Source organism: Pristiophorus japonicus, chromosome 14, assembly GCF_044704955.1.
Source record: "Pristiophorus japonicus isolate sPriJap1 chromosome 14, sPriJap1.hap1, whole genome shotgun sequence".
NCBI classification, from domain to species: domain Eukaryota; kingdom Metazoa; phylum Chordata; class Chondrichthyes; family Pristiophoridae; genus Pristiophorus; species Pristiophorus japonicus.
In genome coordinates this window covers 6,601,491-6,620,634 of record NC_091990.1, presented here as the reverse complement: position 1 = coordinate 6,620,634, position 19,144 = coordinate 6,601,491, and the positions used below count along the sequence as shown (strand labels likewise).

The following is a 19,144-nucleotide window of genomic DNA, read 5'->3' as shown; positions in this document are numbered from 1 at the left end:
TTATGAGACATGTAGTTGTATCGTTTTAGTGACCGGATTTCACTTTCCCAGATGACTAGGGGGGTTGGATTACAAGAGCATTATCTTTCAAACGGCCAAAGAATGTAATAAAGGAGCAGATGTTCTTCTGAAGAATTCCGTGATCCCGTTTGATTGCAGACACTAGGAATGAGAACACAACTCAGAACTGATGAACTTTTTCTGCCCCTTCATGCCCTTTGAGAACCAAAAGATAGTGTGGTTTCTGAGAAATAAATGGACTTTTGCTTAAAATAAATAGTTGGAAAAATCATTTGTGGCAACACATGCAAGATTAAAGAACAAATTAAGAACAAAAGGTCGAATTGTGTTGAATAAGAAAGAAAGAACTTGTATTTATGTAGTGCCTTTCACAATCTCGGAACATTGCAAAGCACGTCAGTCTTTGAGGGATAAATATTGGCCCCAGGACACTGGGAGAGCACCAATTACCATGCACCTTGGGCTGGATTTTTTTGTCCATTGCCGCCTCTATTTGCACCCCGAAGGGGCGGTAATGGCGGCGGGAAGCATTTCCGGGCAGGTGGCCAGCTCCCAGTGCCCCGCCGAGACATTCGGTGTGGGGTTTGTGGAGCGCTGGGCTGTACCACCCGGGAGAGGCGAGCCAGTGTGTAACGCCCCCGGTTGCGACACGCTGGCTCAATATTTGGTTCGCGCTCGATCCGTAGCGCCCCGCAGCGCCCCCTAGTGGGACAGCCTGGGAAAGAGGGCGCTCGGAGCTGGAGCGGCTGCCGTGAGGGAAGGAGTGTCGACCTGAGGTAAGCGTGATTGGTTTTTATTGTTTAATTTTTGCGATTAATGTGTCAGTAAGGTATTGGGAATGTTTTTGGTGTTTTTGCCGATTGCTTTTCCCAGGGAAGCCTCTCTCAGGGCGCTCCGAGGCCGGCTGTTTAGCTCGGGATTTCCAGTTGCCCAGCCGGCCTAGTGTCCTGAGAGAGGTGTGGAACCCCTCCCTTAGTGCTCCGTCCCACACTCAGGGCCCAGCTGGTTAATTTTGCGGCTGGAGACGCAAACCGTTTGCCGGCGCAAACTTTACCGCCCCTCCTGGGTTAACGCTGTGACAGAGGCCCGACCAAACATCCACCCCAGAGCTTTTTAACTTTTGCGGCTGCTTTTGCTTCTCTTCATCTTAAGAGAAGTTTCCAGTTTAAGATATCTCAAATAGTATTCCATTGAATCCAAACTAGAAGATCATAGTTTGTATCCTTGAGTTATCTCCAGCATGAACTCATTGATCTCCGGACTGTATCTCTCACCCGTCAATCACAGAGCATCATGCATGGTAGTTGAGAATGTGAGAAAAATAAAATAGGAATGAGAAAAAGCTAGTCGGTCTGTCCAGTTTGCAGCACTTTATAGGCTGGTATTTGGACCAATCTTCTATATACACCAGTTTAATATCCTGCTTCAGTGCTGAGCCTAGATCTCTGTATCCCAGACAGTCTCAGTCTGGTGCCTGAAAGAGACGGCTCGGCAAATGGTCTGAGGGAGGATCAGCAAAATGTAGCAAAATATGTCTCGGTTTATAATAATGCTAATAACGTGTTTCTTCCACATATTGGGAAACTGGTGGAGAACAAAACACATCACTGCGGCTGGGATGGTACCTTGGGACATTTGTCGATGTTTAAATACACGCTATCAATACCATTCCTGGGGGCGAATGAACTACAACTAACAAACCAGGGCGAGTGGGAGGCTAGCAGAGCATACTGGCGGTGAGACGGGTATGGAGGAGGGCTTCAGCAGCGGATGGCTGAGGGCGGGGCAGAGGTGGGTGAGGTTCTGGAGGTGGACGTTGCTGGTCTTTGTGATGGAGAGGTTGTGCGGTCGGGAGCTCAGCCCAGGGCTGGAACAGACGCTGAAGAGGCAAACAGTCTGGCTCACCCTGAAACAACGGCTGGGGAGGGGAATGGAATCGGGGAGCTATTGTACGGAGTTTGTGGCGAGAGCTGGAGACGATGGCTGTGGTCTTCCCCAATGTTTAACTGGAGGTTTACGGCGGCTTATTGAAGACTGGATACAGGAGCAGTCGTCTGACAGCACGGAGAGAGTGGAAGGGTGGGGATTGGTGGCGGGGAGGTAGAGCTGTGCGTTGTCAGCATAAAACTGACTCAATGGGGGGAATTTTAACCTGAAAAAAACAGATGGGTTTGGAGCGTGGGGGCAGTTAAATTGTTAAAAATGGAATTCCCGACCTGAACTCCCCTCCAACCCGTCCACTTCCCGTTTTACCCGGGGCGGGATGGGTCAGGCGACCGACCTGCTCCCTGGGGGCAAACGTCAATTTAAATATTATAATGAGGCTGGAAGCCTCTTTTCTATCGTCCATTTTGTTTTCAACTGCATGTGGATGGGTTACACATGTCATAAACCCGGCCGTTACAGCAAGGTGAGTAGTGCTGGACCTAGGGGGTAAGTGGCTTTATACCCAGCTCCCAATCCTCCCTTGCCAACTCCCCCCCCCCACCCAATCACTGCCCCTCCCCCCCCGATCACTGCCCTCCACCCGATCACTGCCCGAACCCCCCCCCACCCGATCACTGCCCCCCCCACCCGATCATTGCCTGAACCCCCCCCACCCAATCACTGCCCCCCCCACCCGATCACTGCCCCCCCACCCGATCATTGCCTGAACCCCCCCCACCCAATCACTGCTCCCCCCACCCGATCATTGCCTGAACCCCCCCCACCCGATCACTGCCCCCCCCACCCGATCACTGCCCGAACCTCCCCCACCCAATCACTGCCCCCCCCACCCGATCATTGCCTGAACCCCCCCCACCCAATCACTGCCCCCCCCCCACCCGATCATTGCCCGAACCCCCCCCACCCGATCACTGCCCCCCCCCACCCGATCATTGCCCGAACCCTCCCCACCCGATCACTGCCCGCCCCCACCCGATCACTGCCCCCCCCACCCGATCACTGCCCGAACCCCCCCCACCCGATCATTGCCCGAACCCCCCCACCCGATCACTGCCCGAACCCCCCCCCACCCGATCATTGCCCGAACCCCCCCACCCGATCACTGCCCTCCCCCCTCCCTCCCACCCGATCACTGCCCCCCCCACCCGATCACTGCCCTCCCCAATCACTGCCCTCCCCCCCTCCCTCCCACCCGATCACTGCCCCCCCCACTCGATCACTACCCTCCCCAATCACTGCCCTCCCCCCTCCCTCCCACCCGATCACTGCCCCCCCTCCCCGATCACTGCCCAACACCACCTCCCACCATTCTTTTAACGATCCTCTCTCCTCTGTGCGGCCTAGTGCCGCAGGCCTATCCACCCACCCCACAGCCCACCCCTCCACCCCTCGATCTGGCCGGCTGTGGGCAGGAATCCCAGTCCTCGCCTGAAAATCGAGCCCTACCGCTGAAGTCAGCAGGACCTGCGGAAAGCCCACACCCCCTCTCCCGGGTTTCCCGCCCGCCTCGGAGACACCCGCCTTAAATCCAGCCCCACGATTTCAGATGATGTCGCCAAGAGGCAGCATGTCGATGAGGAAGATGAGAAAGCCAAGGCCTTGGATAACAATCCGGGGGCAGGATGGGAATCCAGTGCAGGAGATGCTCTGGTTACGATTGGGATGGCCAACATGTCCCCATCACAGTGGCAGAATTGGTTAATATTTCTGATTATCAATAAAACAAGTGTTTGCAGAGGCAGAGATTCCGTGTTTAATTGGAATGTAGTCAAACGATTTATCCATGGAATATTTGTAACCTCCCAATATTGCCGCATGATACAATATTACTTCAACAGGTTTCTTGTAACCATGCTGTAATTATTAATGTAACAACAGACTGGCCACATCTGTCGGTAGTTCGTGACTACCAGGTTACCGGGAATCTTAGCACCTGGGTACCGGAAGGGTTGTTAAAGGTGATTTTTTATCCTGTCAGGGCAGTAAATGGGAGAGAAATGAGAGATGATCTGCCACAGTATGAATGGCCCAAGGCTCAGAGAATCAACACAGATCCACAGAAATGTGGGTTTAGCCAGGTTCCACTTAAATAAGGAAACCAGTCACATGGAAGTATGTCTGTCCTCTGCATTCCACACCACCCAGCTGCAACAGTGACACAGAGAGACCTTTCTGTAAAGAATTAGTCGTAAAGTCAGATCCTGACTCAGTGGGCAGCACTGTCGCCTCTGAGTCAGAAGGTTGTGGGTTCAAGTCCCACTCCAGGAACTTGAGAACATGAATCTAGGCTGACACTCCCAGTGCAGTACTGAGGGAGTGTTGCACTGTTGGAGGGGCGGTACTGAGGGAGTGCTGCACTGTCGGAGGGGCAGTACTGAGGGGGTGCCGCACTGTCGGAGGGGCAGTACTGAGGGAGTGCCACACTGTCGGAGGGGCAGTACTGAGGGAGTGCCACACTTGTCGGAGGGGCAGTACTGAGGGAGTGCCGCACTGTCGGAGGGGCAGTACTGAGGGAGTGCCGCACTGTCGGAGGGGCAGTACTGAGGGAGTGCCACACTGTCGGAGGGGCAGTACTGAGGGAGTGCCACACTATCGGAGGGGCAGTACTGAGGGAGTGCCGCACTGTCGGAGGGGCAGTACTGAGGGAGTGCCACACTTGTCGGAGGGGCAGTACTGAGGGAGTGCCGCACTGTCGGAGGGGCAGTACTGAGGGAGTGCCGCACTGTCGGAGGGGCAGTACTGAGGGAGTGCCACACTGTCGGAGGGGCAGTACTGAGGGAGTGCCACACTATCGGAGGGGCAGTACTGAGGGAGTGCCGCACTGTCGGAGGGGCGGTACTGAGGGAGTGCTGCACTGTCGGAGGGGCAGTACTGAGGGAGCTCCGCACTGTCGGAGAGTCAGTACTGAGGGAGCTCCGCACTGTCGGAGAGTCAGTACTGAGGGAGCTCCGCACTGTCGGAGAGTCAGTACTGAGGGAGTGCCGCACTGTCGGAGAGTCAGTACTGAGGGAGTGCTGCACTGTCGGAGGGGCAGTACTGAGGGAGCTCCGCACTGTCGGAGGGGCAGTACTGAGGGAGTGCTGCACTGTCGGAAGGGCAGTACTGAGGGAGCTCCGCACTGTCGGAGAGTCAGTACTAAGGGAGTTCTGCACTGTCGGATGTGCCGACTTTCGAGACCCCTTCTGCCCCCCTCAGGTGGATGTAAAATATCCCATGGCGCTATTTCGAAGAAGAGCAGGGGAGTTCTCCCCGGTGCCCTGGCCAAAACAGCACTAAAAAACAGATTATCTGATCACTATCGCATTGTTGTTTGTGGGAGCTTGCTGTGTGTAATAGGCTGCTGTGTTTCCCACATTACAACAGTCACTACGTTTCAAAAAGTCATCATAGGCGGTCCCTCGAACGAGGATGACTTGCTTCCACAAGAGTTCACAGATGTTTCAATGAAGGACCCGATGTTCCGGATCCTGAACTCCAATTGAAGGGTGGAAGATACCTGTGGGTGGATTTTTTTAACGTGGGGTGGCCGTTGCACACCAGCCACCACACGGGCTTGACAGAGCGAGGTCTTGGTCCAGTGGCAAGGGTTAACCAGGACGACTGGAGACCTGCTCTGCTGCACGGACCCAGTGCTGTTAAGCGCTTTGCGATGTCCGGTGGTCGTGAAAGGCGCTATAGAAATGCAAGTCATTTTTCTTTATTTTCTTCCACAGATGCTTAGCTTTAGCTGACTTGGATGAGAAGTCTTCAATGTTGAATTTTCATTAAAAACGTTTCTAGCAGCAGGACTGAGAGAATCTCACATCCTTGCAGCCAGAGAGTCACAGCACAAGGCTGCATGACAGTGACTCAGTGCCCATAAGGAGCAACTGCGGAAAAGTTCAGGATGGGTGGGAAGTAATTAATGTCAGACAATGACTGAACTCATGCACAGCCCTCGAATTCCACACAGTGCATACTTTACCAAGTCATTCAAACTTTGCTTGGAACGGAGTCGTGATCTTTGCTGTCTCCTCCTGCTCCTGCGTGCGCCTGCCCCCCTCCATCCCACGGGCTGCCTGGTTTGCAGGCCTGTCTGAGCTGCTGTTTCCTGAGTTCTGCTCCATCGGTGGGCCGCAGTGGCCTCATTCCTGCATGAGCTCACAGGGCAGCTCCCGCTGTACAAACAAAGGCGATCTGTGCAACGACAGATCACCATTATCAGCTTCCAAACAAACTGTTACTGTTTCCAGTGGCCGCTTCCAGTCACGATTCAGTGGCAAATATTTCTGTTTCTCAAAATGTTATTTTCAGCACTTTGCAAATTTCACAATTCCTTACTGCCCCTGACATTTCTTTGTGGGCAGTCTTTTCTGGAAACCACTGCTGTCGGAGTTCGACACTTTTTGTTCTTTCTTGACACGGGAAAAATGTTTGTTGTTGATTTGTGCTCAGATGCGGGTGAACCGACGCAGACACTCTGTGTCTTGCCGTCCCTCAGTGCGTTATTTGGTCCAACTTATCCGACAGAACAAATCATTTGACACAAACCCAACAATTAACAATCCCATTTTCAGCCTGTTTCAGCACTTGTATGGATAACGGTCAGGTGTCGGTAAAGTACACACATCCCCGTTTTCCAGGGACAATCCCCGGCTGAGGGACTGTGTCCCCAGGCAAACAATGCCCCTGGAAGAGTCACAGGTTCAGGAAACTCATCCCCGATTAGCGCGAGTTCGAATCAGGAGCCGCGTGACCCCGAGCTGCTCTATGATTGGTTAATGTAGTGGCGGGGCTGTGTGGAGGGGGCGGGGCTGTGCGGAAGGGCGGGGCTCTGCGAAGGGGTGGGGTTTCGCGGAGGGGTGGGGCTGTGCGTAGGGGAGTGGCTGTGCGGAGGGGCGGGGCTGAGCGGAGGGGCGGAGCTGTGCGGAGGGGCGGGGCTCTGCGGAGGGGCGGGGCTCTGCGGAGGGGGCGGGGCTGTGCGGAAGGGCGGAGCTCTGCGAAGGGGTGGGGTTTCGCGGAGGGGCGGGGCTGTGCGGAGGGGCAGGGCTCTGCGGAGGGGCGGGGCTGTGCGGAGGGGCGGGGCTGTGCGGAGGGGCGGGGCTGTGCGGAGGGGCGGGGCTGTGCGGAGGGGGCGGGGCTGTGCGGAAGGGCGGAGCTCTGCGAAGGGGTGGGGCTCTGCGGAGGGGCGGGGCGGTGCGGAGGGGCAGGGCTCTGCGGAGGGGCGGGGCTGTGCGGAGGGGCGGAGCTGTGCGGAGGGGCGGGGCGGTGCGGAGGGGCAGGGCTCTGCGGAGGGGCGGGGCTGTGCGGAGGGGCGGAGCTGTGCGGAGGGGCGGGGCTGTGCGGAGGGGCGGGGCTGTGCGGAAGGGCGGAGCTCTGCGGAGGGGCGGGGCTCTGCGGAGGGGCGGGGCTGTGCGGAGGGGTGGGGCTCTGCGGAGGGGCGGGGCGGTGCGGAGGGGAAGGAGCCGGTGATTGCCATCGGCGGACACTGTGAACAACGGCCGCATTATTCAGGCGGAAAGTTCTAGCGCTGATTTTTGCCGATTCAGTTTGCATCAAAATCTCAATGTTCTTGCCTCGCTACACGGCACAACCTCCATTTCCCGTCCCGCTGACCTCGCTGTACCCCACCCCGAGCGTCGGCGGGTTCAGTTTAGAAAACATGGTCACCCTGAGGTAAAGGCAGTTTTGTAAACTGAGAATTTGCTGGTTCTTGTCTTATTCAGGGCTTCACTACGGTGTGACTGAAGGTTTCTGGGAGAATTTACTGACATCACGCACAACCTTTCCCCTTCTTGCTTAGCATTCCCGACCTTTCCCGATTGGTGTCTCCTGGGATCGCTGATCCCTCTCCCTGGATCCCTGGTCCGTCTCCCAGGATCCCCGGTCCATCTCCCGGGATTCCTGGTCCATCTCCCGGGATCCCGGTCCGTCTCCCAGGATCCTCTTACCATCTCCCGGGATCATCGATCCCTCTCCCGGGCATTGCTGCTGTCGACCCGGGAGAAACGACCTTTTGTATCTGCGTTTTTGGCTCCGCAGCCCGAACTCCCAGTTCCTCCCTCACACCAGTCAGGCCAGTCCCAGGTGCTCGAGGCACGGCCTGTCTTCAGTTTCCAACAACGCGCCACTCATTTCCCGATGGAATTTCCCGGCGGCTGGTTGGCCCGCTGCCGGTGATATCGCTTCCCACACTGCGGCAGAGTTACGGCGCTGCGGTGAGTGAGTGTCACATGGCCAAGTGTCACATGATCAGATGTCACGATACACCAGGAATATGGCCAACCAGAGTTGCTAACCCCAGTCTCGCTGCCCCGCTATGTGCCCGCTCTGTCCCTGCTCCCCCCACTCCCCCCGCTCTGTTCCTGCTCTGTCCCCACTCTCCCCCCGCTCTGTCCCCACTCCCCCCGCTCTGTTCCTGCTCTGTCCCCACTTCCCCCGCTCTGTCCCCACTCCCCCCGCTCTGTTCCTGCTCTGTCCCCACTTCCCCCACTCTGTCCCCACTCCCCCCGCTCTGTCTCCACTCCCCCCGCTCTGTCCCCACTCCCCCCGCTCTGTCCCCGCTCTGTCCCCACTCTCCCCCCCCGCTCTGTCCCCATTCCCCCCGCTCTGTCCCCACTTCCCCCGCTCTGTCCCCACTTCCCCCACTCTGTCCCCACTCACCCCGCTCTGTCCCCACTCCCCCCGCTCTGTCCCCGCTCTGTCCCCACTCTCCCCCCCCGCTCTGTCCCCATTCCCCCCGCTCTGTCCCCACTTCCCCCGCTCTGTCCCCACTTCCCCCACTCTGTCCCCACTCACCCCGCTCTGTCCCCACTCTCCCCCCGCTCTGTCCCCACTCCCCCCGCTCTGTCCCCACTCTCCCCCCGCTCTGTCCCCACTCTGTCCCCACTCCCCCCGCTCTGTCCCCACTCCCCCCGCTCTGTCCCCACTCTCCCCCCGCTCTGTCCCCACTCCCCCCGCTCTGTCCCCACTCCCCCCGCTCTGTCCCCACTCCCCCCGCTCTGTCCCCACTCCCCCCGCTCTGTCCCCACTCTCCCCCCGCTCTGTCCCCACTCCCCCCGCTCTGTCCCCGCTCTGTCCCCGCTCTGTCCCCACTCCCCCCGCTCTGTCCCCACTCTCCCCCCGCTCTGTCCCCATTCCCCCTGCTCTGTCCCCATTCCCCCCGCTCTGTCCCCACTCCCCCCGCTCTGTCCCCACTCTCCCCCCGCTCTGTCCCCACTCCCCCCGCTCTGTCCCCGCTCTGTCCCCGCTCTGTCCCCACTCTCCCCCCGCTCTGTCCCCACTCCCCCCGCTCTGTCCCCGCTCTGTCCCCACTCCCCCCGCTCTGTCCCCGCTCTGTCCCCACTCTCCCCCCGCTCTGTCCCCACTCTCCCCCCGCTCTGTCCCCACTCCCCCCGCTCTGTCCCCACTCCCCCCGCTCTGTCCCCACTCTCCCCCCGCTCTGTCCCCACTCCCCCCGCTCTGTCCCCACTCCCCCGCTCTGTCCCCACTCCCCCCGCTCTGTCCCCACTCCCCCCGCTCTGTCCCCACTCCCCCCGCTCTGTCCCCACTCCCCCCGCTCTGTCCCCACTCCCCCCGCTCTGTCCCCGCTCTGTCCCCACTCTCCCCCCGCTCTGTCCCCACTCCCCCCGCTCTGTCCCCACTCCCCCCGCTCTGTCCCCACTCCCCCCGCTCTGTCCCCACTCCCCCCGCTCTGTCCTGGTGGAACAGCGATTGAGGTTGTGAATGAAGTCGCTGTCGTGGCCAGAAGCACTGAAAGCGGGAAGGGCTAATCTGCTTACCATTAAATGAAGATTGTAGCTTCCTCTGTGCAATCTCTCCCTTAATGGCAGTTCTGACCTGACAAGGTTAACACATTACACCAGTGATGCAATAATCCGACACAAGTTCTCCTTAAGTGTCCAACATGGCTGCTTAATTGATGTGCTCAGTATCCATTTGTGCCCTCCAGCAATTGTGTTACTGCTGGGAAACCTGCAGTAATCTAGCACTGTCCCGTCTTCCTGACACTCCTCCCTGTCACTCAACCAGCACTGGTGTAATGTCTCAGGCTGCAATCGCTGGGCTTTTTCCCTACCTCGGGAGCTGACTGTCAACAAGGGCAGACATCAATGTCGAGGTCCAACCACCTTCAGTGCGCCAATGCCGCCTTCGGTCACCTGAGGAAGAAAGTGTTTGAAGACCAGGACCTCAAACCCGGCACCAAGCTCCCGGTACGAAGCTCATGGTCTACAGAGCAGGTGGTGATACCCACCCTTCTACATGGCTCAGAGACGTGGACTATTTCCTGCAGACACCTCAAAACGCTGGAGAAGTACCACCAGCCCTGCCTCCGCAAGATCCTGCAAATCCATTGGCAGGATAGGCGCACCAACGTCAGTGTCCTCGCTCTGGCCAACATCCCCAGCATCGAAGCACTGACCACACTCAATCAGCTCCTTTGGGCGGGCCACATTGTCCGCATGCCCGACACGAGGCTCCCAAAACAAGCGCTGTACTCGGAACTCCTACACGGCAAGCGAGCCCCAGGTGGGTAGAGGAAACGCTTCAAGGGCACCCTCAAAGCCTCCTTGAAAAAGTGCAACATCCCCACCGGCACCTGGGAATCCCCGGCCCAAGACCGTCCAAAGTGGAGGAGAAGTATCCGGGAAGGCGCCGAACACCTCGGGTCTCTTCGCCGGGAGCAAGCGGAAGCCAGACGCAAACAGCAAAAGGAGCGCACGGCAACCCAAACACCTCACCCACCCGGCCCTCCAACCACCGTCTGCCCCACCTGTGACAGAGACTGTGGGTCCCACATTGGGCTCATCAGTCACCTGAGAACTGGTGTTAGTGTGGAAGCAAGTCATCCTCGACTATGAGGGACTGCTTAAGAAGAAAAGAAGATGGTTTAAATCAGTTGTGCCATCAGCATCCACTTCTTTATGGAATGTCACAGAGCACAGCCACCATCTTAAAATGACCAGAGTACTATGGGCCGTTCCCAGTTGGCTCGGTGGATAGAGGCACCACTCGATCCAGTATTCAGCCACACAGACCAGAACATCTTGAGTTTGATTCCTGACATGTGTTGAGATCGCTCGTCTCAGCTGGGTTAGCATTTCAGGCACCATTGGCTAGAGCAAGAAAGGTCCAGCTCACGTTTGCTCTCCCCATTGCTACCCAGCGACTGTTTGTTGTGGAACAGCTGTGTGCTGGGGCAGAGCAGGATTGGACTTTGCTGCGATGTTCTCCATTGTCAGCAGCCCGCCAATGCTCACTCTCTGTGCTCAGCCGTAAAGACTGGCCTCTGGGCCAAGATAGTGAGGGCTCCCTGTAGCACTCATATAGAATCAGAATCTTACAGCACAGAAGGAGGCCACTTGGCCCACCGTGCCTGTGCCAGCTCTTTGAACAAGCTACCAAATAGTCCCACGCTCCCCGCTCTTTCCCCAGAGGCCTGCAAAATTTTCCTTCAATATTTATCCAATTCCCTTTTGAAAGTTACTATTGAATCTGTTTCCACCGCCCTTTCAGGCAGCGCGCTCCAAATCACAACAACTCTGCGTAAAAAATTCTCATCTCTCCCCTCTGGTTCTTTTGCCAATGACATTAAACCTGTGTTCTCTGGTTACCGACCCTCCTGTCAATGGAAACAGTTCCTCTTTATTTACTCTTATCAAAATCCTTCATGATTTTGAACACCTCTAATAGCTCTTCCCTTAACCTTCTCTGCTCTAAGGAGAACAATTTCAGCTTCTCTAATCTCCCAACATAACTTAAGTCTGTTATTCAGATATATTCGCAATAGTATATTCATACAGAACATGTGAAGTCAGGGGACAAGTAGTAGAATATATCGCAAGCTGGCTTCAAAACAGTAGGGATTAAGGGTAGTGTGTCAGATTGGCAAACGTTGGTATAAAACCAGGAAATGCTGCAAACACTCAGCGGGTCAGGTAGCACCTGCGGAGAGAGAAACAGAGTTAACGTTTCAGGTCGAACTGCATTCCAGCAAGTGTCGGTGTCTTCAGGAGAGAAGGGGGAAATATTGAAAGAAAAATGCCCAACAACGTAAGCCTCTCTTTGTACTTCATTGCAAATTCAGTGAATGAGGAGAAGTTCTATTTGCATTGTGGCAAACACCCAACATCTGTTTCTTGAGCTGCTTCTGGGTTTTAGTCTCATGTTTATCTCCTGTATGTGATGATTAAAATAAGATGTGTCGACATACATTGTTGCAGCTGTTGCCCACTGAATGAGTGTGGCCGGGTTTAGAGCAGGGAAACAGTCATGTGAAACATGCATAAAATTAAAACAGAAACCAAACTACAATGTCCCTTTACTTTAACTCACTGGTTTCACCAGAGGTGGTTTACTTGTTCGACAACCAGGTAGACCAGGGTCTCCAGTAATTTAGTTTGGTCTTGGAGAATTTGAAGGTGAACACGATGGCTTTGCCTCTCATGAATGGAATGAAGTTCGACTTGTCTCCAAAGATACCGTGTACATTAAGGAAACTTATTATGTTTCAGGGGAATTGCAGTTTCACAGCGGTAATCAAACATAGGTCAGTGTTTAAAAGGTACAGCTGAGAACATTTGTTCGACAGCATGGAGTTCTGTCACGTTCCATGTTTGCACACAGAAACAAACAAGCAAACAGTTGACTCTGCTTGAGTCAATACGACAAGAAAATATAATGCCAATGTTGCATTTGGTTTACAGTATTGCCCTTTACTAAAATGAATTAATAATGCTTTTATTACTGTTAATTTTTGAGGCGTTGAATCCATATCCCCACTGTAATTGAAATATGGATTTTGTTGTTGCTACAATATGAATTCGAGGGGAATAAGTTTACAGCTGTAGTATGTACACTGAATTCCACTTATTGTGTCCAGTTTGACGTCAGGTTTATGATGCCCAAAGGATGTAATAAAAATTAACTGGGCAGAAATATTGCTGAAGAAATGGGATGGGAACCCACAGAAGTTGTAATTAACAGAAGGATTGGGCACAAGTGGCGCTAGGTTGGTGCAAATGAAAAGCAATGATCGTATTTTTGACAAACACAGTGCGTAACTTTTGTCACTGGCTGCTCGGGTGATGAATATTCCGTCTCCTTTGTGCAATGTTGAGACAACGAACAACATTTTAAAATAAAGATACATGGAACATTGTGCTGTGGCAAACAATAGCACACTGTGAGAATGTCCCTTACCCCAACCCCACCTGTTCCAACCCCAACAACTGGTGTGATGCTGGGAGCCAGAATTAGCGATCGTGTTAACAGCAGCAAGGCTACAATAGAACATTAGCACATGCTGCGGGTTATGAGGAAGATTTATGGATAGATTGATCTACGTTTTACAGAAAGAAACAAAGACTTGCATTTATATAGCGCCTTTCACATCCACCAGACATCTCAAAGCGCTTTACAGCCAATGAAGTACTTTTGGAGTGTAGTCACTGTTGTAATGTAGGAAACGCGGCAGCCAACTTGTGCACAGCAAGCTCCCACACACAGCAATGTGATAATGATCAGATAATCTGTTTTAGTGATGTTGATTGAGGGATAAATATTGGCCCCAGGACACCGGGGATAACTCTCCTGCTCTTCTTAGAAATAGTGCCATGGGATCTTTTATGTCCACCTGAGAGAGTAGACAGGGCCTCGGTTTAACATCTCATCCAAAAGACGACACCTCCGACAGTGCAGCGCTCCCTCAGTACTGCCCCTCCGACAGTGCAGCACTCCCTCAGTACTGCCCTCCGACAGTGCAGCACTCCCTCAGTACTGCCCTTCCGACAGTGCAGCACTCCCTCAGTACTGCCCCTCCGACAGTGCGGCGCTCCCTCAGTGCTGCCTTTCCAACAGTGCAGCACTCCCTCAGTACTGCCCCTCCAACAGTGCAGCACTCCCTCAGTACTGCCCCTCCGACAGTGCAGCACTCCCTCAGCAATGCCCCTCCGACAGTGTGGCACTCCCTCAGTACAGACCCTCCGATAGTGCGGCACTCCCTCAGTACTGACCCTCCGACAGTGCGGCGCTCCCTCAGCAATGCACTGGAGTCTCAATCTAGATTTTTGTGCTCCAGTCCCTGGGGTGGGACTTGAACCCACAACCTTCTGACTCAGAGGTGAGTGTGCTGCCCACTGAGCCACAGCTGACAGTGTTAAATGAACTTTTACCAATGTCCCAGCAGAAAGAGTAAGTAGAGCAGTCAGTGAGGCTTGAAACGAGTAAGGTGGATGAAGGGTTCAGAATAAGTACAGTGATGAGAAAAGACTAAATTAAAATAGTAAACTCCAGTGGGTATGGGACACCTATCTTCGGGCAGATTGGCAATAGATTCATTTTTAAAATTCTTTCCTGGGATGTGGGCATCTCTGCCAAGGCTGCCATTTATTGCCCATCCCTCCTCACCCAGAGCAATTAGTGCCATGCCCAGAGCAGTTAGTGCCATGCCCAGAGCAGTTGAACCACTGAGCAGGCCAGGAGCACAAGCGAGTGGCTCGATAGGCCGGTTCACAGGCCGGTTATGAGCCGGCCACATTGGTGTGGGACTGGAGTCACCTATAGGCCGGTAGCTTTCCTTCCCTGCAGGACATTCGGGGTTTATCACAATTCCACAGCTTCACTTTTACTGGGAGCAGCTTTTAATATGTTTTTTTTTAAACTGTAGTCAAATTCTCAAAATGTCATGGTTGAACTTGCATTCGACTGGATTTTTAGTCCGGGTCTCTGGATTGCAAGTTCAGTAACATAACCATCATCATCATAGACAGTCCCTCACATCGAGGACGACTTGCTTCCACACCAAAAAAAGGGATGAGTTCACAGGTGTTTCAATGAAGGACCTAATATTCCAGACCCTGAACTACATGTTGAAGGGTGGAAGATGCCTGTGCGTGGATTTTTTTAACGTGTGGTGACCGTTGCACACCAGCCACCACACGGGCTTGACAGAGCGAGGTCTTGGTCCAGTGGCAAGGGTTAACCAGGACGACTGGAGACCAGCTCTGCTGCACGGACACAGTGCGCACACATATCGCACAGTGTGGGCTGGGCCCGTGCTGCCCCTGGGCACCTGGCCCAAAACTCTGGCCTCTCCTGGGTCCCGATCACGACCCTCCACATTCTCTCGCCGCTCCTTCGCCCCGACCTCGCCGCTCCTGCTGTATCTGCCCACGCTCCAATCACCGACCTGGACCTTGATGACATCACTCTTCGCTGCCGTCGCCCTCCTGCACCAGCTCGCCCTGCTCCCTGAAGTAGTATGCCTCCACGCTGCTCCCGGGCCACTGCACCGCCGCTCCTTTTATGGTCCCGACACAGCACTGCCGTCTCCACAAGTAGCTATCAGTGGGGAGCTTACCAGCACCAGTCAGGAGTGCATGGTCCCGGAGCACTGCGCTGGCGGAAATGCGGTAGAGTGGAGTCTGAGTCTGCTGATCCCCAAAGTCTCAAACTTCCTCCCAACTTGTGGGGACAGAGACCGTTGCGTTGTTAGGATGGGCACATCGCAGCTGTAGGACCGCATCAATGGCGCGTGTCGTGGTCCGCTGGTGTAACTGTGAGCGGTCCGGAGCACCCGAAGGCTCTCCTCTCTGGCCATAAACAAAAGGCCAGGAACGTTTTCCCAAAAGCTTGGGGGGGGGCAGTCGGGTTCTGGGTGGTGGGGGCAGGGGATGGGGTGGTGGGAGGGGGCTTTGGGCAGAATAAAGGTGATCAATTTTGAGGTCTTTCCTCGGACTTCCTCGCTGCCGAGGAGGGCGGTGGAAGCGGAGACGATCAATGATTTCAAAAGGAAATTGGATAGGCACTTGAGGGAAATAAACTCGCAGGACTCCGGGGATGAGTGGATGCGATGGATGCGGTGGCCTCGTGACCGAAATTCCGCTCTTTGGCTTTTTTTTTTCAGCGGGCCGGAAGTCGGCTGACAAAAAAAAAAAATGGCGGCCGCGGCAGTAGGGCCTCCCCTTCGATGGCGGCCGCGCCGCCATTTTGCAAGTACTCCAAGCACAGTGCATCGGCAAAAAAAGCTGTCCGTGGTACCGCGTGGCGGCAGCAAGATTTTTTCGGCGGAATTTCGCCATCGATGGTGGGGGTGGGGGGGGAGAACATCGGCGGTGCGCGCGCTGATGGCGCACTTAGGACGGATTGGCAGCGGCAGAGCCGGTGGGGGGAGCTGGGGGGGGGGGTGGGGAGCAGGTCACCACCAGGAAACCGCACGGGGACAATTTTCAAAATGGCGGCCATTCCACGAATAATCGAATCGGCGGCCATTGCACTCCGCAGCGTGGCCGCCAATTTCCGGCGGTAACAGGCCTCGAGGAAAGGGGCAATTTTGGCCCCAGTGATTTCAGCTGATGTGAATTCTGCTGCAACCTACCGACGGTGTTGTGGACAGAACTCTGCCGGGAAGCCCAGGAACTCTCCCCCTCACAATCTCTTGAAGTGGGGGGGTGATGCCGGCAGAAAATCCCCCCCCCCATGGGACTTTGTGCCCTCCGTCCCATGGAGCAGAATCATGGTGGAACCATTTCCGGGCCACTCCTCCTCTCCAGCAATTGCTGGCCGTGTGCCTCGGCCCAAGACACAATTCCGTGCCCCCCAACCTTGTTTTACTACAAGCAATTATTCATGTAGATTCTTCTTGACATCTCAAAAAACCTCATGCAGAGTATTTACGAGCAGGAAATATAATTAAATACGCTGCGATGCTGTTGATCTCTGAACCGATTGTCGTTTTTTTTTTCTCCCCAGTAAATTCCGGAGATGGTATCGACTACAGTCAGCAGAAACGGGAAAATATTGGTGACCTTATAAATGAAACTCTGGAGGTATTCGAGCGCTTTGGTGGGGAAGATGCGTTCATCAACATAAAATACATGGTCCCCACATACGAGTCCTGCATACTGAACTAATCGGATGGAAAGGAGCACACAATGAAGAATTGAAATCATTCATGGGCAAACTCACACTGTTATACTCCAGAATCGTCCGCATACATTTCTGAGGATTAGAATTTTATTTGGAATAGAATCTTTTGTCGAAGGGTCTAAAACTAAACAGAAAAAGACAAGTATCGAAAGTTGTCAGAATTTGATTAAAGCTGCTTTTATTTTTTTAGTGTTAAATTGATTTTATGCGTTACCTTTGACAATATCCAACCCTCATATTAACTTGACAATAAATGACTTATTTTATGAAATAATAACCTGTATAAATTAGTTGAACGTTTCTGAACAATATGGCCATGTACACAAAGAGTAATATTGCTGACAAACATTGAATTGTTTGTACAATAAAAACATTCATTGCTAATTTGAGAATTGGTATTCCCCCTATCCCAGCTTTCTTGTGCGAGGTTTCGGGGGTGATTTTCCAGGTGTTGCGGATGTGGTCTAATGATGTACAGCGATGCACACATCAATTCAGTCGCTCCTCGTGGATGGAGATTGTCAGTGTTGACATACACAGGACAATGTCAGAGCAGGTTTAACGCCCACCCATAGTAATAATCAAGCGTTGTGACTTGAAGCCAAACCATTCCACATTGCGGTTTCTAATAACGTAAATCAGCCACGCACATGTGGCCTCAGAGATAATGTTTTTTTTACTCATTCACGGGATGTGGGTGTCGCTGGCAAGGCTGGTATTTATTGCCCATCCCTAATTGCCCCTCGAGAAGGTGGTGGTGAGCCGCCATTCCAGGGGGCAGTTAAGAGTCAACCCCATTGCTGTGGGTCTGGAGTCACATATCGGCCAGACCGGGTAAGGGCGGCAGATTTCCTTCCCTGAAGGGACATTAGTGAACCAGATGGATGTTTATGACAATCTGGTAGTTTCATGGTCACCATTAATGATACTGGCTTTTTTTCCCTCCTGATTTAATGCTGATAGGATAAATTCATTACCAAACCCAACAAAGGGGCTTTTATTTCCATCATGGCTGCCACTTCAGTTAAGGGGCTGAATGCTCAGGCAGTCCGGGCACAGAGGCTCTCGGGGCAAGGCCGTGCTAACACACACAATCTAACAATCAGCATATTGCTGATGACACTAATGGAATAACAGTGTCCAAAGACTGAAGCTCACCAGGGACACAATTGCTGAAGGTATCAGATATTAACAGATTAACGATTAGATTGAATCTGCCTGTTGCACTGAACAGTTTCTTTTGTCGATCACCTGGTGGTGATGTTAATGGGCAAAGTCCGAGTGAACAGTACCCTTTTATATTCAAGAGGCGGCTGTTTCTGGGGTCGCTCAAAGCTGAAGAGCAACAGGTAAAGAGACAGGAACAGTTTTTGCACATTTGCTGGCTTCCTCAGCCAATCGTTTCCGGCTGCCATATTTGAACCCCATGAGCAACTGCAAGGCTGATTATTGGGAGATTTGGGCGGAAACTTGACAACATGTTTCACTGCAGAACTCACAGAGATCAGCAAAACACAGTCACAATCAAACACACAAGGCGGAAAGCAGCATTATTGATCAAAGCTCTGGGGGTCTTGAGGGGATATTGTGCTGTTTGGGCTGCTCGCAATCCAGCCCAAGTTTGCATCATGGATGCAGCAGACCCTCACCATCAAAGAGCCTTCACTTGGAACTGACTGAGAAACGTGGCCATGGTGGAGGCAATCCACAGGCTGCACCAAAGGATGAGGCAGTGTCCACACAGGACATGGACACAATAACAATTTATATATCTTGATGGCATCCAAAGATCACCGTCATAGGCAGTCCCTTGTATCGAGGATGACTTGCTTCCACGCCAAAAAAGAGATGAGTTCACAGGTGTTTCAATGAAGGACCTGATATTCCAAGTCCCGACCTACATGGTGAGGGGGTGGAAGATACCTGTGCGTGGATTTTTTTAACGTGGGGTGGCCGTTGCACACCAGCCACCACACGGGCTTGACAGAGCGAGGTCTTGGTCCAGTGGCAAGGATTAACCAAAACAACTGGAGACCAGCTCTGCTGCACGGACCCAGTGCGCACACATAGCACAGTGTGGGCTGGTCCGTGCTGCCCCTGGGCCCTCGCCTCTTCTGGACCCCGAACTCACGTCTCTCCTGGGCCCCGATCACGTCACTCGGCAATCCCTCGCCGCTCCTTCGCCTCGACCTGCCTCTGGTGCTCTTCACAAGTCAGGGCTGCACCGAAGGAAGGATATAGTTGCCTTTGAGGGAGTGCAATGAAGGTT

General features: G+C 53.9%; 1 protein-coding gene across 3 annotated transcripts in view; it reads left to right on the top strand.

The window, feature by feature from the left end:
• Positions 1 to 17,207, top strand: part of pacrg (PARK2 co-regulated) — a 350,906-nt gene extending 333,699 nt beyond the window's left edge. For 2 of the 3 annotated variants that reach the window (XM_070898404.1, XM_070898403.1), the window contains one exon: positions 16,699 to 17,207. In XM_070898404.1, coding sequence (XP_070754505.1) covers positions 16,699 to 16,859 — 161 coding nt within the window. In that variant the 3' untranslated portion in view covers positions 16,860 to 17,207. Of the gene's footprint in view, positions 1 to 51; positions 124 to 16,698 lie in introns of those variants that run through there. The other variant, XM_070898405.1, reaches the window with a different exon arrangement.
• Positions 17,208 to 19,144: the final 1,937 nt, after the last annotated feature.